Source organism: Xyrauchen texanus, chromosome 10, assembly GCF_025860055.1.
Source record: "Xyrauchen texanus isolate HMW12.3.18 chromosome 10, RBS_HiC_50CHRs, whole genome shotgun sequence".
Taxonomy (NCBI): domain Eukaryota; kingdom Metazoa; phylum Chordata; class Actinopteri; order Cypriniformes; family Catostomidae; genus Xyrauchen; species Xyrauchen texanus.
In genome coordinates, this window is record NC_068285.1 from 37,683,065 (window position 1) to 37,709,035 (window position 25,971).

Here is a 25,971-nt window from a genome sequence, read left to right on the forward strand (position 1 = left end):
CAGATGATATGGGTTGAATTATTGAAGAACACAGAAAGGTGGCATTAGAGTGTGTTGTTCTCATCAACAGGGGAAACCGACAGTGCTGCAGTCTCAGTTCAGACGGATCTACACAATGATCCTGAACCTGCTGCGTGTGGAGGCCCTGAGGGTCACTGACATGATGAGGGGGATCTTCTCTGAGAGAAGATACAGAGATACACAGGTAAAACAGACTCATTTCCAGCAGTGTCTGAGGGAAGATGAAAATCTGTAGGGTGTTTCTAATTTTACAAAAAGACTGAAATATGAAATGTGTGATGACATGTTTTGAAATTCTCATTCTCTTTCTGTTTTTGACTTTTTTCTCTGACAGGCCAATGAGAAAAGAATAAGCATGCTGAAATACACACTCTCTTCTCTCCCTCCTCTGGACACTGAGGGTCAGTTGTCTGACTTACTGTCATATTATCACACCATCACAGAGCTGCGCATTACTGCAGAGATCCTGCAGGTACACACTCACATTTGCAAACACGTGTGCAATTATATAAACTCACTGTATTTTTCACATTATCACATTATTTGACATTTAATTCAGTTTAGTGTGCAATGCAAAATAAATTAAATAATTTTTTTTCACTTTTAGTGAAATTTTTATGTATAATCATGTCCACTCACTTGAGATAAAGACTTAAGTCATATCACAAACCTATCAAAAGAGGTTTTATTCTAGAGGGAACGCGAATCTAGTGGACTCTCCTAGGGGAAAAGAGCGCACTTGATCACCTCAGTGGAGGGGAAAGGCACTATGTGCAAGCGGAACACCTGGTCAGACGTTCCGCATTTCCGAGTTCTACGTGTTCGTACATGAGAGAACACGGGCCGAGACCGACTCAACCCTGAGATTGTAAAATCTCGTAAAGGTATTTGGTGTTGTCCAGCCCGCTGCTCTACAGATGTCTGCTAGGGAGGTGCCGTTTGCCATTGCCCACAAGGATGCCACACTTCCCATCGAGTGTGCTCGAACCTGCATAGGGATGGGCACGGCCTGTGTGTGATAGGCCAAGGCGATGGCATCAATGACCCAGTGGGAATGCCTCTGTTTGGAGACAGTGTTCCCTTTCCGCTGTCCACCAAAGCAGACAAAGAGCTGCTCAGAACATCTAAAGCACTGCGTGCGGTCCACATAGTTACGCAAAGCACGTACCAGACACAGCAACGAAAAGGCTGGGTCTGCCTCCTCCCGGGGCAGCGATTGCAGGTTCACTACCTTGTCCCTGAAGGGGGTCGTAGGAACCTTGGGCATGTAGCCCGGTCGCGGTCTTAGGACGACATAGGTGTCTGCCAGACTGAAATCCAGGCAAGTGTTGCTGACAGAGGTAGCCTCCGCTAGGGAGTACCAGAGCGGGCAGTGGGTTCGGTGTCGAGGCAAGATAGAGACATGGAAGTACGCGTCCTTCAGGTCTATTGCTGCGAACCAATCTTGATGCCGGTCGTCCTCAATCTCATGGGAAGAAGGAGTGATGCGGGTGGCGGCTGGAGTGGCGTTCCTCTTTAAGAAGGACAGCCATGACCGCAACGTTGCCATAGTAAGGTTCTTGCAGTGAGAACATGAACCATCCACAAACGCAGCCTCGGTGTGATCGTGGCCCAGACACACGAGGTAGAGCCTGTGACCGTCAGGAGCAGAGAGAAATCTACCGCATCCAGGAACTACACAGGGGCGGAAGGGCATCTTTAAAAAGACGTGTCCTGAAAAGGACATTCAACGCCAGCTGTGTATTGCTCTTTTAGAGAAATGCTCTCTTTTAGCAACACTGTCGAAGCGCCCAGGGGCAAAGCTGCACTGCCGTGCAGAGAAGGAGAATGCCGCTGATATGCACTATAGATCCAACAGCATAAGCTCTGCAGAGGTGAGTGGAACAGCAGTGATCTCAGCTCGCTGATCGCACAACCGCTCGGCTCCGAAGAAGAAATCTGAATGAACAGTGGCATGATTCCCTCCTTTTATACCCGTATGTCCGGGGGAGGGACATGCAAATTGTCTGCCAAATTCTCATAGGCCTTTTCTCAAGTTCAGAGGTAACCGAGGCCTTCAAGAAAGTCCCCTAGTGTCGCTTCATTCGACACAACGCCGAAGTGAGCGACAGATGGGAAATACAAATAATATGAGAGAGTTTTTTTTTTTGTGAGTTAGAGATGGATTGAAGTGAACAGAAAGATGAGAGGGTAGTCTTCACCCCATTATACACTGCATCAAAATATGTTTTTGATTTTTTTAGTTTTGGCTAGTTTTCCAATAGAAATATCTAGAACTCCTTTAAAACAATGTGCATTTTCTTTAGCAGCTATACTGCAGAAGATGCTTCAGAATTCGCTTCATGTGTGTATGTGCGTGTTTTGAACATGTGTGAATTTGCATTTGTGGAACAGCAGTGGTGAATAAATTAAAATTCTCTTCCTAGACTTGATCCACCAGGTCAGACCATTTCCATAGCAACTCAAGAGCTCCTGCGATTGGCCGAGGCTAATCCTGACGGCATTGCGACCCTTGACCCAATGAATGATCTGCACCTGAAGGCTGTGGATGTAGTGGTGGGGGTGACAAGACAATGAGTGTTGCAAGACTGCCTGAAAGACTTACAGTGTTTTCACTTACCCACATTCACTGAACAAGTCTGTCCTCGTCCATCCATCCAGTTTTCATTCATTCAGATTCATTATGACTTAGCTTTCATCAGACAAAGAAAAACTGTCATCTCTAAATTCAAGTGTTAACTCTGCTATATTTTCTGGTCCAATCCATAGTATGTATTTGGCATAGTAACTCTCCTAGGCACCTAGACCTCAATGAGGTGGGATAAAGATGTGTCTCATTTGCTCTCAGTAATCACTTCTACACTTCACCTTCTGCTATTTGCTGATGGAATACAGTGATAAACTCATCTTCTCTCTCCCAGTGAATATCTTGATCAGTTTGCATGTGTACAGGAGAGGATGAGTGTACAAGAGGAGATGAATGAACTTCTGTTCCTGGTGTCTGATCAGTCATTGATACTACTGCCTGAGTACCATCAGAGAATCAAGGTCAGTTCAACACTCAACTGAATATCTACATTATAGATGGATATGTGCCAATTGCACAGTCCAAACATTTTTCCATATAGATTGGTAAAAATAAACCCATTGATATCTGTAATAATTGGACCTCGCAGTTGTAATAATACCAACGAGGGATGAACATATTTTTCATGTAAATATGCAGACATAGAGTGAGCTGTCCTAATAAAGTCTTGGGATGCACCTACATAAAATGTTGGCAAAAATCCAGTATTTATTCTTTTATTTTAGGACCAATTACTAATGTGATGGAAGATATTGTAAAACTATTTAATTTTGTCTTTTCAAAGTGTTTACTGTTGGAATTGTAAATAATTAGCTCTCATATTATCCACTTAATATTGAACCAATGCCATAAATGTTTGAGGCCAACAGTGATGATAAAAAAAGATTTGTATGCCTCGCTCGCACAACGCTGACAGAGTATATGTGATTCCAGCGTAAGCCATCTTTTCCAACTCATTAAATATCCTATTTTCTGTATAGAAAGTCTCATTTTTGATGCTCTTTTGGCTAACTTTATTTGTAACATCCGGCATAGAAACAAATAGGCCTTGATTTTATTCACTTTCAGTATCAGATCAATGGCAATAATTAATCAGGCTATTATCAATAATAATGATAAATGCTATTATTGGCTGATTCTGATCATATTGGCTGATATGATAAATCTATTGCTTTTTTTTTTTCTTTTTATAGAATTATACATGACTTTCAGGGATAGATCACCCACAAAATGAAGTTTCTCTCATGATTTGCTCACCCTCCTGGCATCCCAGATGTGTATTACCTTGTTCTGTAGAACGCAAACTAGAATTTCTAGAAGAATATTTCATATCTGTAGGTCCATACAATGCAAGTGAAAGGGTGTCAAAATTTTGAAGCTCAAAAATCCACATAAAGGCATCATAAAAGTATTCCGTAAGATTCCAGTGGTTAAATCCATATGTTCAGACATGATATTATAGGTGTGGCTGAGAAACAGTTCAATATTCAAGTAATTTTTTATCATAAATTCTCCCCCCTACCCAGTAGGAGGCAATATGCACAAAGAATGAGAATCACCATAAACCAAATGAGAAGAAAGAGAACGTGAAGGAAATAGAACTTCAATATTGACCTGTTTCTCACCCACAACTAACATATCACTTCAGAAGATTTGGATTTAACAACCAGAGTCATCTGGAGTACTTTTATGTTGCCCATATGTGGATTTTGGAGCGTCACATTTTTGGCACCCATTCACTTGCATTGAATGGTCCAACAGAGCTGAGATATTCTTCTAAAGATCTTTGTTTATGTTCAGCAGATGAAACAAAGTCTTACACATCTGGGATGGCATGAGTGTGAGTAAATAATGAAATAATTCTCATTTTGTGAACTAATCCTTTAAGTGAAATGAGGTTGCAAAACATAATGTACAGTTCAGCTACTGTAGATGGATAACTGTTAAACTAAATGTTTTCACCAACATTTCAATACTTTAGCATTCCAAGATCACCTAAAGTATTGTGTTAAATATAATATTAAATATTTCCAAATGTTACAGATATTTGAGACCATTGCCAGTGATTACACTAGGGTTTTCTATTCCCAGGTGCTGGAATATATCTTTATTTAAGTATGAATGCACATACCAGGCCTTTAAGCTACCAAGCCTAAATTCTAACTAAATATATCATTACATTAGCATGAATAATTTAATGCTGTATGCAATGTTCAAGACTAATTCATGCCCGAGATCACAAAATCTGGAATTGTGTTTTGTTAAGCAAGTAATCTAATAGATGACGCACACCTCAAATGTACAGAGCATTGTATTTGCTCAAATATGCCTGTCCCAAAGCTTATGGAAGTTTGGATAGCTCACTAAGCTGAACATCATAGTGTTTATCAGAGTGTAGTGAATGCAGTCTGCCCACGTTGGATGCCTTTAGCAAAGAGGAGAGTTGCACAAACCATGTCTGTGTGTTGTTGAATGGCACAGAAACATGGAAGTGCTTTAAAGGGACCGTAAATAACTCATGACGGGAGATTGATAAGTGCACTAGAGTTTTTATAGTTCACAGAATGTCAAACCAATGTGCAAATGCTTTTACTGTTCGAACACTGTGAGGTGAGGGTGTACAGGTGATGTAGTCGCAGTTTGACTGTCGGATGACATTTCTTGCCTTGCTCTAGATGTGTAAGCACTTAGACTGCAGATGGAGAAGAGAGTGGAATATAGGACAAAATAGACTGATGCTGTGCTGTACTGCATGTGCTGTGCTAAGAGTCAAGTCATTTTTATTTGTATAGCGCCTTTCACAACACACATTGTTTCAAAGCAGCTTTACAGAAGATCAGACATTAACAGAAGATAAAACTGTAATGTCTATGATGTCTTAGAGTCATCATTGTGTAATTAGATAAAATACTGTTTTGAATTGTGTTTAAAAATAAGTAATTAAATAATAATTGTATTAATAACCCCAGTGAGCAAGCTGAAGGCGAATGTGGCAAGGAACACAAAACTCCAGAAGATGTTGATTAATGGAGAAAAATAACCTTGGGAGAAACCAGACTCACTGTGGGGGCCAGTTCCCCTCTGGCTAACATCATGAATATAATGCCAATATTACTTATGTATAGTGCAAGTCATGGTTTAAAATTATTAAACTAAGTAAGTGTTAAGGGTCAGTGTTTAAACATCGATTTTGTTTGAACTGTAAGATTAATGACCAATGTCTTTGAATTCAGTCCTGGAATAACTTCAGAAGTTCACATAGATGCAATTGTCCTTGTTGGTTGGCTGATGAAGGCATTTGTTGGCAATTAATTGATAGTCGATGTATTTCATTTCAAGAGTGTAGTCCATCAATAGGCCGAGGTGATGCAGGCAGAGATCAATGAGGTGCATCGCAGTTCGACCTGGATGGTATTTGTGGTGGGGTCTGTCCTAAGTCCAAGGTTCAGGCAATGGCATATGAAGTATCCCATGTCTTATGGTTGGAGTTGGCATCAGTTCGTCCTCTGAAGTCCATCATAATAGACTGAAGTGATGTTTGGCTGGCACCGGCTGCTATTAGTCATCATCACACAGCGACACAGCAGTGGACTCCAACACCAAGCAGGAATGGAGCTGGATCCAGACGTTTCTGGTGACCTCAGTCCCGATGTTGAGACAGGGAGACAAATAAAATAAATATTAGTATAGATGCCATTCAATTTATTGCAGCGTTATAGATCATGATCACTGTTTCTGGCTCCGGCACACCTAACTAAAGCAGCCTAATTGTGAGTTGATGGATAAATTAGATGTATGCTTGGCTAAATAGATGAGTCTTTAGTCTAGAGATGCCTATTTGTAGGGGGATTGGGGTAAGATGTGCCACTTTTTACTTCAATACAATCAATACAAGCTAAGCTCAGTTGTCAGCATTTGTGTAATTATGATGTAATTAATGATTACCACAAAAATTATTTGAACACCTCCCTGAAAAGTAAAGATTGCGGTTACATTGGAAGTGAATGGGGCCAATCCATAAATGTAAAAATACATTTCAAAAGTATAGCAACAAGGCATGATCATTACATATGTGTAACAAGCTCGTAGCTCTTCATCAAATGAGGAACTGAGAGATGGCAAAATACAACAATAGGAATTTATTATAAAAATAAAAACTATTTTTAGAAGAAACTCAATGTTCATAAGAACAGCATGGTCTGGGGGGGGGGGTGCGGAGCTCTCTCTCTCTCACACTGGCATCTGGCTCGCCCTTAAATCTGTCTCCACTCTCACTGCAATGACAAACAGCTGTTAGAGACAATCAATGACTGGTGATGACCCTCACCGTTCTCATCTACCGATCTCGCTCTCATTTACAAGCCAGCGCTCGGCCACTAACCCCCACCACCACCACAGTATGTTACCATGACTTTAATGATAACAAATGACATCCCAGAGGAAATGTCTTATAAACATATTACAGATGAGCAAACAACCTAAAAAAATAAGTCTTTCACACTTCAAATAGATGTCTGGGTGATGTACGTGTGCTATCATGGTAGAAAAGATTACCACTTCTCTCATGTGCTTCTTTCAAGCACAGACAGCAGTATATGATGGGCCCTTTCTAAATATAGTCACATGACAATTTCTTAAACATTTTGCTAGATTAAGGGACTGACACAACTTACCCAGTTACTAGGGCTGGGTATCGATACAGATTTCCATTCCATTCCCATTTCAGTACAGTTGTATTTGATTCTGATTCATTTGGATGTACACTATTTGTTCTAATGTTCATTTTGCTAACATCTGACAAACTCTTTTGCAGCTAATGCTGTACATTATACACTGAACCTGCTATCTTGGTACATTATGAAAATATTAATTGAAAAACATAACATGACCCAAACTATCCTGTTCATTTGCTGTATTTTTAACAGATATAATAAACACAACTAAAACTGAAGTCATAGTGAAAGATCGATCTTGGAATTTTAAAGCTGTAGTGTGTAACCTTTACTCTGTTCAAATACTTTCTCCTATCCCAGCTTCAATCTGAAGTAATTTCTTCAACACCAACCGAAATTGCAAAAAAAAAAATTGTTTTCAAAAAAGCTTTCTGAATTGTCCCTTCATCTGCTGTTGGTCAAACAAAGAGATAGTTGAGTAATGTTGTTGGGGCGGGTGCAAGCGGGTCGCTCGAAACAAACACAATTTTCAAAGGTCAGAGAGAAAGAATGCTTACAGTTCTCGAAAAAATGGGGGTAGGGGAAAGAATTTTAACACAGAAACAGTTACATCAATTTTAAAGGAATAGTTAAAATAATTCTCATCATTTACTCACACTCATGCCATCCCAGATGTGTGACTTTCTTCAGCAGATCACAAAAAATGATTTTTAGAAGAATATTTCAGCTCTGTAGGTCCATACAATACAAGTGAATGTTGACCAAAAATTTGAAAAATTGTGTTTTGTGTGTTGTAGCCATTTGCTGAGATTGCAGAGTTGACAGATGTCACTCACTTCACTCAAACCTGCGTGTCTTCCCGATAGAACTGATTATACAGCATTAAAAGAAGCTGTATCAGAAATTCTTTTGAACCCTGGCTTCATCCATTCTATGAACAGGTCTATTCCAGGGGTCTTCACACTTATTTTTAGGACAAGGACACCTCGATGGATAGTGAGACGGAGCTGGAACCCCCAGTTATGTATTGTATAAAACTGAGTGTTGCATTTTAGGCCTGGCCTAATAACATGCGTATAATACCATATTATATTTAAATATGTGATGCTTGTATTGCAAAGACATTAAAATAATAATTAATGCATAAAGTCATATTCTAATACATTACTTTTGAATACAATTTAATGTTGGAGGGAAAAAATAGCTTCTTTCGCTTTGGTTGATGTTAACTTAATTTTGCATTCAGTATTTATTTTTTTCCCCACAGAAAAATATGGTTAAGTTCAAATAGTAGATGGAGAACCCTCTGTTGAAGAACCCTGGTCTATTCACTATTATTTTAAGCTTTTGTGTAGTATTATATTTCAGTTATGCTTTAATTTTTGTCTTTGTGTCGTCATTTAAACCCAATTATATATTCTTTTTAATTTTGGTTGATTATGCATATCCCAAATTGGTAGCCACGGGTGGGCTGGACTAGGCCCTCACAGAATATTATAGATTATACTCTGACTTCAAATATATATATATAATGTAAAACAAGAAATCATAAATTCAGATTTTTTAAATGTCTATTTTCAAGCAAATTTGTGAAACTGAAAAAAATCAAATAAACTAGTAAATAAACTGCAACAAAATCGAACTGGCAGCATCGCTGTCAATCAACTCCTCTTGAAACGTAATTGGTGCTCCAGAATGGTAGTTGATAAATGAAAATGCAAGCATGACAAATAGGCAAAGCAAACACCAGTTTTTAGTTATTTTAATAATAATAATAAAAAAGATGAATTAGGACATTGTCACAAAACATATATATGCTCACCCATTTTTATTGTGGCCCATCCAAAACAATTTTTCTGGCTACGCCACTGTCGCTAATTCAGTATTGGCAGTAACTGATCTGGAGTTTTGTTAATCTAGATTTTTTTTTTTACGATTATTTTCCAAACTGTAATTGTCTCTGTGTGTTCTGGACAGGGTAAGAAAGTAAGGAGGGTTCTGTCCAAAAATCCCACAGAAATTCAAAATGTGGAGGCAATAAATCCCCTCATGATGCATTCTTCTGTTTTTTTCTATATGTAACATCTGATATAGTTCTTAATATTCTATTATAGTACGAGTTATACATAGTAACATAAAATTAGTTGATGTTGATTTAATGTTTAGGGTAAGTGGTAATAAATTCTCAGTCTTTAAAATTTGTATTAATTAATTGATTAGATAAAGTCTGATGAGATACAGTTTTTTTTAATGGTTAGAAAATAAAAATGCCCTTATAAAGGTAATAATAAAAAAAATGCCCCTGAAAATCGAAGTCAGGGACAAATACAGGTATGGCCCCTTAATAAAAAAGCACATTTCTGACATTGTTCCTGGAGCATGTCCTTTGTCCCTTAAACAAAAAATGTACATGCTAATCATAATTGCTGCAAACATACCATAATTATTACAGTAATACAGTTAGTTCAATGGAGTCAAATGTAGTTCATTTTAAATTTGCCGCAAACTTGCCAGCAATTTTGCGGCTAGTTTACCAGAACTCTAGAATTCTGTAAAAACATGATCTCCTATGAACAATGTAAGAGGCTTTCAGAATTTGTATTTATTTTTCTATTACAGTGATGTTTTACTGTAATAAATATTTTGAAGGAAATCAATAGTTACCATGGAAACTATTCGTAAGGGGTTCTTAAAATGTAATTGTTCTGATGAAGTGATTGTGAATACACTATATAAGTATTATTAGCAGCATAGTATTTATTGATATTTACATCATGTCAAATGTGTGACATGAGCATGGTTCTGCTGTCTCTTTAAGACAGCAACTCAATGCGTTAGTTGAAACCTGTTTTTCTGCTGCTCTTGCTCCTGCTGCTGTGGATGTTGCGGTCTGACCGTGTGGGGGAAAACACCAGCAGACCTCCTGTGGATTTACACATAAATAATCCAACTTTTCTTCAGCAAAACATACGGATTCCTGTGTGAAGATGCGTTATAATTAGCCTGGAGAAATCATCGCCATCGTCTGTTGTGATTTGACACAAAGACAGGCGCACTGGTTTGATTTTTGTCCTCTTTATTACAGGAGGGACACGGTGAACATCTTCGGAACGGATAAATAAACACGATGTCGTCGGAAAAACACGGTAAAAATGTATATTATTCTGTTTGTTCATGCCACAGCGAATTATACCTATTTATAACGCTGGGCGACCGTAAAAATAGAAATGTAATTAGCATAAAATAAGTAGGACGCAATACCATGTTTAAAGCGCTGTTGCACAATGATTCATGAATGTAATGTTTAAATTTTCATCCTCCGTCCTCATTTTTTCATAATGTATTAAACTGCAGCGGCGTACATTCAGGCTGTGTCTGAAATATTGAGCTGCCTAACTAGACCGCATTCGAGCATCGGAAGCGCGTGCGGCGTTTTGGGCATCATAAGCGCGTGCAGTCCAGGTAGGCGCTTTCAGATTTAAAATGCCTTGATGATCCTCGTAATTACTGTCTAGGTAGGCGGCTCATTAGGATTTGAGGCGCAGCTGTTGTGTCCTTCATTCGCCGCTGCATAATTACATGTAGAACATGTAGGCTGCAACTGAAAATAACGGGGATGTGTGAAGTTTTATGAGAACAGAGAATGTACAGATAGAGGTGTGTTAGTTTTAATGCGTTGCATGAGTGCTGTAGGGCTCTATTTGAGACAGCAGGTCCCTTGGGTCCGTGGTTTAGCGTGCTGTGAGATGAATGGCCCTAAAATCACTTGAAACTGTGATGTGATGGTGTGTAATAATATACTTTAGATATAAAAAAAACCTTTTGGATTATCAATAGTCGTTCCTTAGAAAGGCTTGTCATTCCCTATAGACTCTTGTCAACCCATTTAGAAGTCATTATTCATATCCATTGTGTGTTTAACATAAAAGTGAACACACATACAGACATGATCTTTTAATTTAAAGTAATAGTTCACCCAGAAATAAAAAATTTCACATCATTTTCTCACCCACCACAATCCCAGATGTGTATGACTTTCTTTCTTCGACAAAAACAAAGATTTTTAGAAGAATATTTCAGCTGTGTATATCCATTCAATGCAAGTGAATGGTGACCAGCATTTTGAAGCTCCAAAAAGCACATATGTCAGCATAACAGTAATCCATAAATATCCAGTGATTAAATCCATATCTTCAGAAGCTATATAATAGGGGCGATTGAGAAACAGATACATATTTAAGTCCTTTTTTACTATAAATTCTCCTCCCTGCCCAGTAGGTGGCGATATTCACGAAGAATGTGAAAGGAAGTGGAGAGTTATGGTAAAAAAGGACTTCGATGTTGATCTGTTTCTCACATACACCTATCATATTACTTCAGAAGACATGGATTAAATCACTTGAGTAATATGGATTACTGTTACGCTGACATATGTGCTTTTTGGAACTTCAAACTGCTGGTCACCATTCACTTGCATTGTATGGATCAACAGAGCTGAATATTCTTCTACAAATCTTCATTTGTGTTCTGCAGAAGAAAGAAAGTCATACACATCTGGGATGGCATGAGGGTGATTAAATCATGGAAAAATGTATATTCTTGGGTGAACTATTCCTTTAGGTATGTTCAAAATTGGTTTATTTATGATAAATGCAGATCTGCACCCTTATTTGCTGTGCGTGCCTCTTCTCATTATTTCTAAATAAATATGAAATGCAGTGCCTGAAATCTCCCCATCTCATCCTGATCTATATAAGCGTGATGACATGTGAAAGATTACATAATGATTTTTTAGTCCCTTAGTATCTCTACCATACATAGATAAACACACATAATATCTAAACTCTTTCAGTTGATTTGAGCTGGCGATCATTCATCTCATTAAATCTTTATATAATAAAGTAATTATTCCTATTATTATTAATTATTTAAGAGTATTCCACATATGGTTTCCATCGTTTTCCCTAATCTTTGTCTTTTTATTCCTTCTTTTTTTAATTTAATCTAAATTAAGGCCTTACTTTAATAAGTATTGGTCTAATACTCTTTTCGTTGTAATGACACTCAATCTCTCGTGGCTCAGGATTGGAGGAGGCGGCAGGCAGGCAGGACATGTCTCAGCAGATGTCACAGATGGCTCCACCTCCCTATCTCCCCAGCCAGGACCCCAACATGCCCCAACATCCTCCTCCACCTGGCTGTGGTCCGCAGCCGAATTATCCCCCTCCCCCTCCTCCACCTGGATCAGAGGGGCACCTGCAGGAGACACAGTTCCACTGCAGGACACTTGGGCCCCAGGGAGCGCCGAACACCTACACGGTGCAGACACATGGACCAGGAGGCACCGTTCCTCATCCTCCAGTGGGCTATTTACATCCAGGATACCCGCTGCAACTGCAGCCCTGCACGGCATATGTGCCCGTCTATCCTATAGGAGCAGGGGTGAGTGGGCTTTGTTTTAAAAACATGGAAGTGAGCAAATGAAATCAAAGTTATTCAAACAGTCAATTGAACAGGTCAGTATAGCCAAAAACATAAATCCCGCAAGTAAGTGAACAGAAAGATGAGCACTTAGCAAACGGGTTGCTGACACGTTGTCCCTGCGGTGCTGTGGCAGTGACAACCTCTGTAATCAACAGTGATTTTCTTCAAAAGTTTGTGCAAATAAATATCGATGTGTTATTCTGGTTGGTATGTTGCTATAAATACATTGACTGATTTCATATTCTCTTTAAACTGTTGCTCCGCTATGACAGTAGTTGAAAAAACTGATTGTAGAATCACTTACAGTATTTGCGATTTAGCGCCCCTTCCTGCTTGCGAAATTGCGTTGCGTGATTGTGCTCTGACACATTTCAAAATGCAACAAAATCAAGCTTATGTTTCTAGAAGACAATTGACCAACAGAATCTTGGTCAGAACTTCATGTGGTGGCACATTCCCCATGCGGTTCCTTATATACATATGTGACCTTAACAATAAATAGTTGATCATAACTTGCTATGTTTTAATATGGACATTTTTCTTAAATCTTTGGGGCTTCTTTGCATTTTCTGGCTTGTCCCAACACTGTTTGCAACTTTATGTATGAGCAAATATGCACATTTTGATTAAAACAAAATATACTTAAAAGCTAGCATTTTGTGGTTCTCTTACTCTATATTTTTAGATTTTAGTTGAAAATGTATGATTATGAAGACTTGAATTAGTGTCCCCAGTTAAAGCATCAAAACTGTTACTTTAAAAAAAAAAAAATCTTATATATTGTCATGTTTGTTGGAAGCTGATGATCTTAAACTGTCCTCCTGTTGCCATTTTGATAGTAGACACATTATATAGTTGATATTTGTAGTATCTGTATTAATGTGTGTGTAATTAAGCTTGAGATGACACCTTGCAGTTTATTGGCATGAAAACTTTTTAAAAATTTAAAATCTTACAATTATTTACTTTAAAAATCAACTTATCAAGCTGGAAAATGTACCCAATTAAATAATTATATTTTCAAAAGGACAAAAGTGATATATTAAGGATACATACAGTTTCATGGCTGGTTAAACATTTTTTAAATAAACATATATATATATACATACAAAGGCGGCCAGAAGTTTGGAATAATGTACAGAATTTGTTCTTATGGAAAGATATTGGCACTTTTATTCACCAAAGTGGCATTCAACTGATCACAATGTATATTCAGGACATTAATAATGGGAAAAATTACTATTACAATTTGAAAAAAATTACTTCAAAGATTTCTCATCAAAAAATCCTCCACCTGCAGCAATGACAGCTTTGCAGATCCTTGACATTCTAGCTATCAATTTGTCCAGATACTCAGGTGACATTTCACCCCACACTTCCTGTAGCACTTGCCATAGATGTGACTGTCTTGTCGGGCACTTCTCACGCACCTTACAGTCTATCCGATCCCACAAAAGCTCAACTCAATGCACCCCTGAGTCTTCTCTTTACTGTTGTACATGAAACTGGTGTTGAGCGGGTAGAATTCAATGAAGCTGTCAGCTGAGGACATGTGAGGTGTCTATTTCTCAAACTAGAGACTCTGATGTACTTATTTTCTTGTTTAGTTATACATCTGAACTTCCACATCTTTTTCTGTCCTTGTTAGAGGCAGTTGTCCTTTGACTTAGAAGTGTACACCTTTGTATGAAATCTTCAGTTTTTTGGCAATTTCAAGCATTGGATAGCCTTCATTCCTGATTGACTGATGAGTTTCTAGATAAAGCTGTTTCTTTTTTTGCCATTTTTGACCTAATATTGACCTTAAAGCATGCCAGTCTACAGCATACTGTGACAACTAAAAAACAAACACAAAGACAATGTTAAGCTTCATTTAATGAACCAAATATCTTTCAGCAGAGTTTGATAAAATGGCAAGTGATTTTCTAGTACCAAATTATCAATTTATCATGATTACTCAAGAATAAGGTGTTGGAGTGATGGCTGCTGGAAATGGGGCCAGTCTAGATTTGATCAAAAGTGACTTTTTTCTAATAGTGATGGTGCTGTTTTTTATATCAGTAATGTCCTGACTATACTGTGTGATCAGTTGAATGCCACTTTGGTGAATTTAAGTACCAATTTCCTTCCAAAACATAAAAATCTGTACATTATTCCAAATTATTGGCTGCCAGTGTATATATTTATGGCCTTTAAATTTTCTCAATCCACCCACCTATTTGCAGGTGTGACAAAAGCTAATTTTCAACCCTGCATAACCTGTAAGGTCTATATCAGATGAGATCATTTTCAAAATCAGAAACATGAAAATCATGCATCTCATTTGTGCACAAGTGTCTTTAGAGCTTTAATGGTCTCCTCTCTCTTGTGTTTGTTACCTTTACTCAGGCACAGCCTTACTTGCCAAACAGTGCCCCTCATCCAGGTGTTGTCCCTGGCCAGATGGCCATGCAGATGCCCACTGGCATTGCTCTGATGGAGCCTCGTCGTCCACCTCACGACTACCTGCCCATCGCTGTCCTTACCACAGTCTGCTGCTTCTGGCCGACAGGAATAATCGCCATCATCAAAGCCGTGCAAGTGAGTGAGCCAGAAGTCTCAGACACGGCACTAATGCCATGAAAATTAGGCTGACGAATGAATCATCTAATGGATATTATTTCTGTTTTGTGTTAAGGGCTGTTTACACCAAGTCTGATGCGTCTGAATGATACAGAAGTATTAAATGTTCACAATAACTTTTTCACACCTAAACTTTGTGAGTCTGATGCCAAATTTTTGTCATTCCTTGAAAAATGTTAGAAAGCAAATAAAAGCAACTTACATTCAGTGAGGGCTTTTTTTTGGCATTGAACAAATAATGACAAATATAATTACAGAGTACAATACTGGGACATTCTTGCAGATTGTGTTGCATGTTTTTGTCCCTTGAATTTAGACTAATAGTAATTAGTAACGAGTAATCGGCCAATATTTGGTCATTTAGAAAATATGGGCTTGCATGGAAGGCCTGCCGATAAATAGAAGTGTTAATTTCTTCTTGTGTAAAAATCTATCGTCAGCAAATATGTGGATGGCTCAATTGTTACCATTACATATATTATCTTAAATATGCCACTTTGATTTCTAGATATTGATATTGCATCAGCTATTGACCGATATGTTGGCACCACTGATTAATCTGCACATATTTGGTCATTTTGAGATAGATTATCGGCATTGCATTAAAGGACTGCAGATAAATAGAAGTGTTAGTTCCTTCTTGTCTCAAAATCTATCAACATCACATTTATGGACATCTTATTTGTTACCATTAAATATATCTGCATTATATTGGCCACTCTGATCTCTAGATATCGATATTGGCCAATGCTGCATGTCCCAGGAAGACAAGAGGAGTTCAAAACTAGACGAGACTAGCGGGGGGCAAAGACACGGGAAACTAAATACAATAACCAACACCCGTGAAACGGATGTGCTGTGGTATTTATAGGGGAAGGTGCAGGTGTAAACAATGAAAGGTGATGAGACGAGTGCAGGTGAAACTAATGTGCAGGAGGATTGGAAGCGCGTGAGAAACTCGAGGAAGGGAGATAACCTACGAGCATGTGAGCGAGTAGGAGCAAAGTGGGCGTGAGGGCTCGAGCGAGCAAAAAGAGCGTGAAAAGCCTCGAGGGGCGGAGCGAGGGAGTGAGGTCGAGGGAGTGAGTGTGTGTGCGACGGCCGGGATGGGGCAGAGGAGCGGGGTTCGTGACAGTACTCCCCTCTGAATAGGACGGCTCCTGACGGCCGCTGGAGGCGGTGCAGGATGATCGGGGACAGACAAAGGGAAGTGAGACAGTCCATGGGCAGTTCAAGGTAAGGTCAGGGGGAACATAGTGGACAGGCGGGTGGTCGGGAGATCTAGGGGGCAGCCATAGGGCAGAGACTGGGTCAGGGGGTCTGGAAGGCGACTGGAGGACAGGGACTGGGTCCGGGGTCTGGAAGGTGACCACCGGACAGGAACAGGGTCAGGAGGCCAGGGAAGAGGCCACAGGACAGGGAGAGTGTCAGGGGGCCACCGGACAGGGTCAGGGGGCCAGGGAAGAGCTGTGAAAGGCGGAACCGTGGAGGACTTGGGAGACGGAGCCTTGGAAGACGGAGCCGTGAGCGACTCGGCAGGCGGGGTACTGAGAGGCTGAGGAGGCGGCGCCATGGGGAGCCCAAGAGACAGGGCAGAGGGAGGTGGTGCCGCAGGAGGCTCTAGAGGCGGAGGCCTGGAAGGCTCCGGAGGTGGAGCCGTAGGAGGCTTTAGGGGCGAAGGCCTGGAAGGCTCAGGAGACGGAGCCAATGACGGTGGCGCGCGGGGCTGCTCTAGCGAGGTAGGCCTGGAAGGCTCTGGAGGTGGAGCTGAAGGAGGCTTTAGGGGCTGAAGGCCTGGAAGGCTCAGGAGGTGGAGCCGATGACGGTGGCGCCGTGGGAGGCTCTAGCTGAGCAGGCCTGGAAGGCTCTGGAGGTGGAGCCAAGGGAGGTGGCGCCGTGGGAGGTCCCCGAGGCGACGACCTGGCAGGCTCTGTAGTCTCGGGGGGTAGAGCCGTAGCAGGCTCGAGGGGCGGAGCTCTAGAAAGCTCTGGAGTCTTTGGGATCAGAGCTGTGAGAGGCTCGGGAGGTGGAGCCGTGGGAGGCTCTGGAGGGGGAGCCGTAGGAGGCCCGAGAGGTGGAGCTGTAGAAAGGTCTGGAGTCTTTGGGAGCAGAGCCGTGAGAGGCTCGGGACGTGGAGCCGTGGGAGGCTCTGGAGGGGGAGCCGTAGGAGGCCCGGTAGGCGGAGCCGTAGGAGGCTCGAGAGGCGGAGTCGTAGGAAGCTCGGGAGTCTCTGGGAGTAGAGCCGTGAGAGGCTCGGGGAAAAAGGTCGTGGAAGACTCGAGAGGCTCTAGAGGTGGGGCCCTGGAAGGCTCGAGAGACGAAGCCCTGAGAGGCTTGGAAGGGGGTGGAGCCCTGAAAGACTCGAGAGGAGAAGCCCTGAGAGACTCGAGAGGGGAAGCCCTGAGAGGCTTGAGGGGGGGGAGCCCTGAGAGACTCAAGAGGCGAAGCCGTGAGAGGCTTGAGGGGTGGAGCCATGAAAGACTCGAGGGACGGAGCCCTGAGAGGCTCGAGGGGAGGAGGAGCCCTGAAAGACTCGAGAGGGGAAGCCCTGAGAGGCTTGAGAGGGGGAGGAGCCCTGAGAGACTTGAGAGGCAAAGCCGTGAGAGGCTTGAGGGGTGGAGCCATGAAAGACTTGTGAGGAGAAGCCCTGGGAGGCTTGAGGGGAGGAGGAGCCCTGAAAGACTCGAGAGGGGAAGCCCTGAGAGGCTTGAGAGGGGGAGGAGCCCTGAGAGACTCGAGAGGCGAAGCCGTGAGAGGCTTGAGGGGTGGAGCCATGAAAGACTCGGTGAGAAGCCCTAGGAGGCTTGAGAGGGGAGGAGCCCTGAGAGACTCGGGAGAGGCAAGCCGTGAGAGGCTTGAGGGGTGGAGCCATGAAAGACTCGAGGGGTGGAGCCCTGAGAGGCTCGAGGGGAGGAGGAGCCCTGAAAGACTCGGAGAGGCTGAGCCGTGAGAGGCTTGAGGGATGGAGCCATGAAAGACTCTAGAGGAGAAGCCCTGAGAGGCTTGGAAGGAGGGGAGGAGCCCTGAGAGACTCGAGAGGCAAAGCCGTGAGAAGCTTGAGGGGTGGAGCCATGAAAGACTCGTGAGGCGAAGCCGTGAGAGGCTTGAGGGGTGGAGCCATGAAAGACTCGTGAGGAGAAGCCCTGGGAGGTTTGAGAGGAGGAGCCTTGGGAGACTCGAGAGGCGGAGGCCGCGAGGGCTCTGAGGGGCGAGCAGAGGCTGGCAGAGCCGTGGAAGACTCTGGGGGTGGAGCAGAACCCGGCAGAGCCGTGGAAGACTCTGGGGGCGGAGCAGAACCCGGCAGAGCCGTGGAAGACTCTGGGGGCGGAGCAGAACCCGACAGAGCCGTGGAAGACTCTGGGGGCGGAGCAGAGGTCGGTAGAGCTGTGGAAGACTCTGAGGGAACCTCTGCGGTCTTGAGCACAAGACGAGACTGGGGAGAAGGGGCCCTCTTCCTTCTCTTACGTCTTCGGCCAACAGGGGACGTGGCCATGGGGGCGGTCGAGGCTAAAATTCACCTTGTTGGCCAGGGCACAAAAATCCACAACATAAACCTCCAAGGGTTGACTCCCCTGACGCAACCCCACGAGTCGGGCCGCTGGCGAGGGCGGGGTTATGAGTTACACAACCGCTGCCTCGCATAAAAAACCCTTGGTCAGCGTCCGAAGAGCCATAAAACCTCTCTGGGGGTGGAGAGTGCACGCCGCTCAGAAATGCACTGGAGGCATAAATGGGCTCAGGGGCAGACACAGGTGAAATAGGGTGAAACAAATCAGAAATAGCGCATACCTGCTGCCCCTGGGCCGTGAGCGCGTGGTCATCTCTCCACACTGTAGCTCCTCGCGCCGAATGTGACGTGCTTCTCCGCTCTAGTGAGCTGCGCGAATCCTTAGCGCGGGGCATTGTGACTGTCTACGGTGAGGTTGGTTATTCTGTAACCCGCTCACACACACACACAAGACGAGACAGTCACAATGTAAATCAAAACTGCTTTTATTTTTAAAGAGCAGACGAAGGTACAGTGGGGAAAATCCAGAGGGAGAATGGTCGAGGTAAGCGTAGGGTCGAGAGCCGGGGAAACAGGATATAAGAATGACGAGACTAGTGGGAGCAAAAGACAGGGGAACAAGGGGAGCTGGTAAGCTAAGAGGAAGACAAGAGGAGTTCAAAACTAGACGAGACTAGCGGGGGGCAAAGACACGGGAAACTAAATACAATAACCAACACCCGAGAAACGGATGTGCTGTGGTATTTATAGGGAAGGTGCAGGTGTAAACCAATGAAGGTGATGAGACGAGTGCAGGTGAAACTAATGTGCAGGAGGATTGGAAGCGCGTGAGAAACTCGAGGAAGGGAGATAACCTACGAGCATGTGAGCGAGTAGGAGCAAAGTGGGCGTGAGGGCTCGAGCGAGCAAAAAGAGCGTGAAAAGCTCGAGGGGGCGGAGCGAGGGAGTGAGGTCGAGGGAGTGAGTGTGTGTGCGACGAAGCGGGGATGGGGCAGAGGAGCGGGGTTCGTGACAATTATAAAGGCCACTTTGATCTCTAGATATCATATCGGCCAGGTGATTAATCTGCTGATATTTGGTCGTTTCGAGATTATTGGCTTTGCATTGAATGCCTATCGATGTGTCAGTTCCTCCTTGTGTCAAAATATATTGACATCAGATTTGTGGAGATCTTATTTGTTACCATTAAATATATCAGCATTATAAAGGCTATTTTGATCTCTAGATATCAATCTTGGCCAGACCGATTTGCTGATATTTGATCATTTTGAGATTCTTGGCTTTGCATTGAAGGCCCCTCAATAAAGAGAAGTATGGTTCCCTTTTGTGTCTAAATATATCAACAGCAAATATGTGGATGTCTTATATGTTATTAAACAAATCAGTATTATAATGGCCACTCTGATCTCTAGATATCAATATCAGTATCGGCCACTGAATAGACAGTGGTTGGGAATCGCCTCCATTTTGCTCTGCACCATCCTCATCCTTACGGTCGTCGTCAGATACAGTATATCTATATCTTTTAATGTGTCCAAGGTATAGACATAACGCTAATATATGTTTTTCCATATCTGTTCAGGTGCGTACTGCTGTTGCTCGGGGCGACATGGTTACAGCGGAGATCGCCTCGCGTGAGGCGCGGAACTTCTCTTTCATCAGCCTAGCCGTCGGCATTGCCTCCATCGTGCTCTGCACCATCCTCACCGTGGTGGTCATCATTGCCTCTCAGCACCATGATGATGACTGGGAGCCCTAGAGCCCCAGCGCAAGGACGAACCCCTCACCCTCCAGCCCTAAAAACCCCTGGCCACCATTCCTAGACGGTATTCTGCTTATTCTGTCACACAACACAGATCTTATGGTTTCGGAAATTCAGTATTACTACCATTTGCACATGAATTAGTCATAAGATAGTTCAGCAGTATAGTAAATCTGACTCTGGGTAAACACAACACATCTACCATACTATAAATATGCACATACGTCCACTCACAATAACCTACCTGAAAACTCCCTCTTTGTCCTAAACAAACTCCTGTATTAGATTAATAGCTTAAAAATATTGTGTTCTGAAGACTCAAGTCAGGTTAGTTGTGTTATCAATCTGCTCTTAAACTTGCCAAAAACATTGCTTTTTAAAAGAAACACAAGTGTTACAGGAAAAATGCAATGCTTGATAACGGTAGATACTGATTATTTTGGTATTATTAATTGTGGTTTTTAAAACATTCCATCTATTGTGCAATTCTTCTATTTCTAATCAAACTGTATACAACAGAAAAGATACATTATTTCTTTGCAGGTTCAACTGTCAAATTTAGTCACAGAAGATGTGGTTAAGTTATTTAATTTTTTATAGGAAAGGATTGAACATTGTAATACAGTATATAGAATATTTAAAAATAGATGATTAATGTTACTTTATTAAATGTTATGCCACTTTTTACATTTAATTTACCCAAAGGAACTTCTGTAGTATAGTTCAGAAATGTATATGTCAGTATTGCTAATTCACGGGTTTCTTCTCTGAAGCCCGAAGCTAGAAACATTCTTTATGTATGTACGCAGTAGCGAATGCTTGGTAAAGGTATTGCTAGCACTCAGTTCCATTCTACATACTTAAAGCTACATTGTATTATTTCTGCATTACTAGCGGCACAAAATGGAATTGCAATCTTTTTGTTTAAGTGGCCCAACATGACAACATTGGTTCAACCAAAAGATTAGAGTGAGACTATCTGTGATTTTTAGACTTGTTCGAAAAATGTTACTATTTTGTATTATTATTATTACACACTGAAGCTTTAATGTGCACTCTAGCTATAAATGTTTCGACAGTTTAACAGTCTTTTAGTAACTTTTACTAGTCTTAACAAACTTTTACTTGCTCAGCAAGATTCTCTTCAAACTGCTCCGCCATCGCAGCACAATAAAAAGGTAATGTTAATATATAGCGCCTCATGTGGCCATGCTGAGAATGCAACGCATATTTGAGCTGCATTATGAATGCATTCTCACACATTTCAGCACGTAAAAATGTGTGTTTGTTGCAATTGATCTTGCATAGCTAGAATCGTTTGCGTTCACATGCTTGCGTAGGATATGTTTCGGCAATGGTGTTCCAGAGTGTTCTGTTTTAAGCACGTGTTAAATTGATCCAGTTCAGAGATTCTGAGAGAATGTATTGGAGGGTGAAATTACGGCTTCATTAATGACTTTTGTAAAGTGGCTCCTCATTGAGTGAAGACGTGGCATTTCTCTGTTGTGAAATAGTGTGTTATTTATTGTTTAAACACTAGATTATTCATTTGTGTAAGAAACGGATAATTCTATATTTATTGAAATACGTAATCATAGGTCTAATTGTTGTGCTGAAATATTTTATTATCTTTTATAGGTAACAGTCAATCAGATTATTGCTGGCATATTTTTATGAAGCATGTAGTAATATGCACTTTTCTGCTCAGTAAGCAAGTAGCTAGTTTGTCTCACTTTGTAGATGAGAGAGTAACTTGCTTCAAATTCTGACCTCATGGAAACTCTTCACATGCTGCTGCGAGTTACTGTAGCTGTAGTTTGTCAGGTAAACGCATTTAGCACATTATTTTGGTAAAATTAAAAAAAATCAAAAGATCCCAGAGAGGTAAGACTTATACGTATACTATACAGAAAACATAGACGCAATGCTTTTGATTTTGATTTTAAGACTCCAGCAAGTGAATTAATCTTTTTTAGTGCTTTCAAAATGCATACATCTGTCAAGCACCTATTTATCAGTCAAACTGTTATTTTATCTCTGATCATTCAAGAAATAGTTCATCCAAAAAATAAAAGTCCTATTACTCACCCTAATGTTGTTCTAATGTGATTTATTTCTTCAGTCAAACACAAATGGTATGTTAGGGCAAATGTTCATGCTGCTCTTTTCCATACAATGAAAGTGAAAATGGACTGGGGCTTTGGTGCTCCAAATTAAATAAAAGACTTTTATGCTGCTTTTTTTTTTTTTTTTTTTTGCCCCAGTCCCTATTCACTTTCATTGTATAAAAAAGGACATTCTGATTAATATCTCTTTTTGTGTTCCACGAAGAAAAGGAGGTCAGATGGTTTGAGTAAAAGACCAAATTTCTATTCGGGGGTGAACTATTCCTTTCAAAACAAGATCAATAAAGTGGCATTTTTATTTGTGGATAAAGTTTCACAATGAATACATTTCAGGCTTGACAGTTGTGCTGAGAGTAAAGTGTGCATCATTGCTTCAGTCAAATACCTGCCAATTTTGATACATAAATGTGTCCAATAATGAATTATGGAAGAAGGGAGACATTTTATTTTTTACATCTATTTTCAGCACTTTCTTCCCCTTTTTACCCCATGTCAATCAATTTTAAATATTTATTTTACTTGTGTAATTTGAACGGCATCATATCTTTCTTTTCCTGCTCTCTTTAATCACTTTCTAATATCTATCTGATCTATTTTTGAACAAATGACTTGCAGAATATAGCAAATGTTTTGCTGATCTGTTTGTTGAAGGACTTCTGATGTATTGTTTTTAACTGTTAGAGGTGTGATTGTACATGGTCATCTTTATATGGGCTACATCTAAAAATATGGCCCTTATTTTCTAAGGACTGTTCAAGCGAGCATAGTTTCAATAGGAATCCTTTGTCTGTTACTAAGACAAACTGGTCCAATAACATTATTTTGATGTTTTAAGGTTGTGCCAACGCTGTATAGTTGATGTAACCCTAGCTCCTGTTTATTAATATCCTGGCAATATGCTTTTTCACACAGTGTGATATAAAGCCAATGCTTTATTGATGTCAACATGACCACTAAAATCTTATTATCTGTGGTTTATGCACACGGTTTCTCTAAGCTTGTAAATGCGACGGTTTATTCAAATGCAAGCTCCCTTGTGCTTGTGTGCTTCTAGAGATTTATTCTTCTGAATCTCATGAACATGTTACAGTCATATTTAACCCCAAAATCAAAAGAAAGAAATAATAAATTATATTTTGCATGAAGTAAATGCAGCCTATTTTTAGGACCATTAAGATTTTTTGCTTTGTGGCATTTTCTATGATGGTAGTTTCCCCAAAATTCTCATTACCATAATGCAAAAAATCTCATTGTCATTACTATAAAATAAAAATTATATATTATTTAAATTGTGAAGTATTTATACATGATGAGAGTATTTGTTATACTGCCTTTAATTAATGCTGATTTCATTGAATTCATTGCCCACTAGATTTCCCATGTGCCCCTCAGTCAGGTGGCAACCCAGCCCCCCGATCAGATTAAAAGAGAATCTATTGCCCAACCTAATGGTCACCTATATTATACATACATTATTTTGGGTTGAAATGTGATTTCAAGATGTTGTCGTGAGATTCAGGCTTTTGGAGATCAAACATTGATTTTCTGTGTATGAATCCAGTGATTTGAATTAAAGAGGAATACCTGGTTGTGCAAGAATCGGCTGTGTTACTTTGTCTACTTTTTCTCACTCTGTTGTGTTTGGCCTTTCTCCTTGTCTCAGAGGTTCTATTTATAGTTGCCCTGTTTTTTCCTCTCCATCTCTGAATCTTTTTCCCTGGTGTCACTGGAGCTACAGTATATCTCCACATCAGATAACTATTAAACTGCAGGAGGGCACCAGATCCACATAAAACCCTCTTATCTGCATTTTTCTCCAATTATTCAGGCTGTGATAAATTCCCAGGGCTGCAGCACCTCTTAATCTTAGGGGGAATCTGTCACTCGATGGATCACGTTCAATATGATATTTAGCCATGGCGGCACAAAAGCGAAGATAGCTATCAAGCAAGAATCAGTATGGGTTCGGCTGGCTGCACAGATAAAAATAAAATAGAGGAAGTGAAAGAGCAAGAGAAAATTGCAGCAAGCAAGAGATAATGAAAACATGTCCAGGTCACATTTCACCTCAAAAACAAATGAAAATAAATAGGAAATTATATTTAGCATAAAGAAAATGAAGACTGTTTTTCAGCTGTTAAGATTTTTCGCATTGTGGCAATATTTACGTGACGATTACACAAATTTATGTGGTCAGTTGCGAATGATCGGACCCTAATGCCGAGAAGGCGTTTGATAGGGTGGAATGGGTCTATCTTTTTAAGATTTTTGATATTTACAGATTTGGGAACACTTTTATTGGGTGGATTAAGTTACTCTATAAACATCCGTCAGTGGCAGTGCAAACTAATGGATTAATTTCAGATTATTTTGGTCTTTTTAAGGGAACCTGGCAAGACTGTCACCTTTGCTGTTCTGTATTGACCTGGAACCATTAGCAGCGACAATAAGAAAAGAGGATTATTTTCCTGATTTTGTAGCTGGAGGTGTGTGCATAAACTTTAACTCTATGCAGATGACATATTATTATTATTAGTCTCTGACCCTAGAAGATCAAAGCTTAGTCTCCACAGAATTATGAATTCTTTCTCCAAGTTTTCAGGATACAGGGTGAATTGGTCTAAATCGGAAGCTCTTGCTCTGACAGCATATTGCCCAACCACAGCTTAACCAACATTTCAGTTAGTTACACAGACCAATTGAAAAAGGAGGCTTAGGCCTCCCCCAAATTTGTTTTTATTACTATGCTTTTAATCTTAAACACTTGGCCCATTGGTCTCTTCCACCTGAGGGAACCCTCTCCCTGGTGCATCATTGAACAAGCAGTTCTTGCCCCAATTTCACCATTGCGAAGTCTTTCCATTAAATTGTCTTTAAGTAAAAATGCATCCCAGTATTTCACACTTACATTCAGTATGGACAAAGGTTTCCTGTATGTTTCCTCAAGCATATGGCTGAACCCCAAATGATGTATCAACAAGTCCCCCTTTTCCAGGAAAGAATAGATTGAGAGGGGTGTTGCTAGCCTTTTGTAACCTTCATGAAAATGGATCTGTGAGATCATTTGAAAATATAACGCTGCACTTTTTCAGGTATTTACAGTTGCGTCGTTTACTTTGTACTTTTTTTGTTGGTAGTACACAACCCCCTAAAGCTGTACACACTCTTTGTATAGTGCTCACGGCCTT

The 25,971-nt window shown here is 40.9% G+C and overlaps 1 protein-coding gene across 1 annotated transcript; it reads left to right on the plus strand.

Annotated features, from left to right (window-relative positions):
• The first annotated feature begins 2,943 nt into the window (after window positions 1-2,943).
• On the plus strand, window positions 2,944-24,374 carry LOC127650767 (proline-rich transmembrane protein 1-like). Its single transcript, XM_052136402.1, has 5 exons — window positions 2,944-3,069; window positions 10,367-10,427; window positions 12,365-12,723; window positions 15,154-15,345; window positions 20,478-24,374. Exons 2-5 carry the CDS (start codon window positions 10,409-10,411, stop codon window positions 20,652-20,654), a joined length of 747 nt encoding a protein of 248 aa, XP_051992362.1. The 5' UTR covers window positions 2,944-3,069; window positions 10,367-10,408; the 3' UTR covers window positions 20,655-24,374.
• Window positions 24,375-25,971: the final 1,597 nt, after the last annotated feature.

Coding starts and splice junctions, on each gene's coding strand:
- LOC127650767 (XM_052136402.1), top strand. Junction 12,724..15,153: donor TCTATCCTATAGGAGCAGGG/GTGAGTGGGCTT, acceptor ACCTTTACTCAG/GCACAGCCTTACTTGCCAAA. Junction 15,346..20,477: donor CCATCATCAAAGCCGTGCAA/GTGAGTGAGCCA, acceptor ATATCTGTTCAG/GTGCGTACTGCTGTTGCTCG.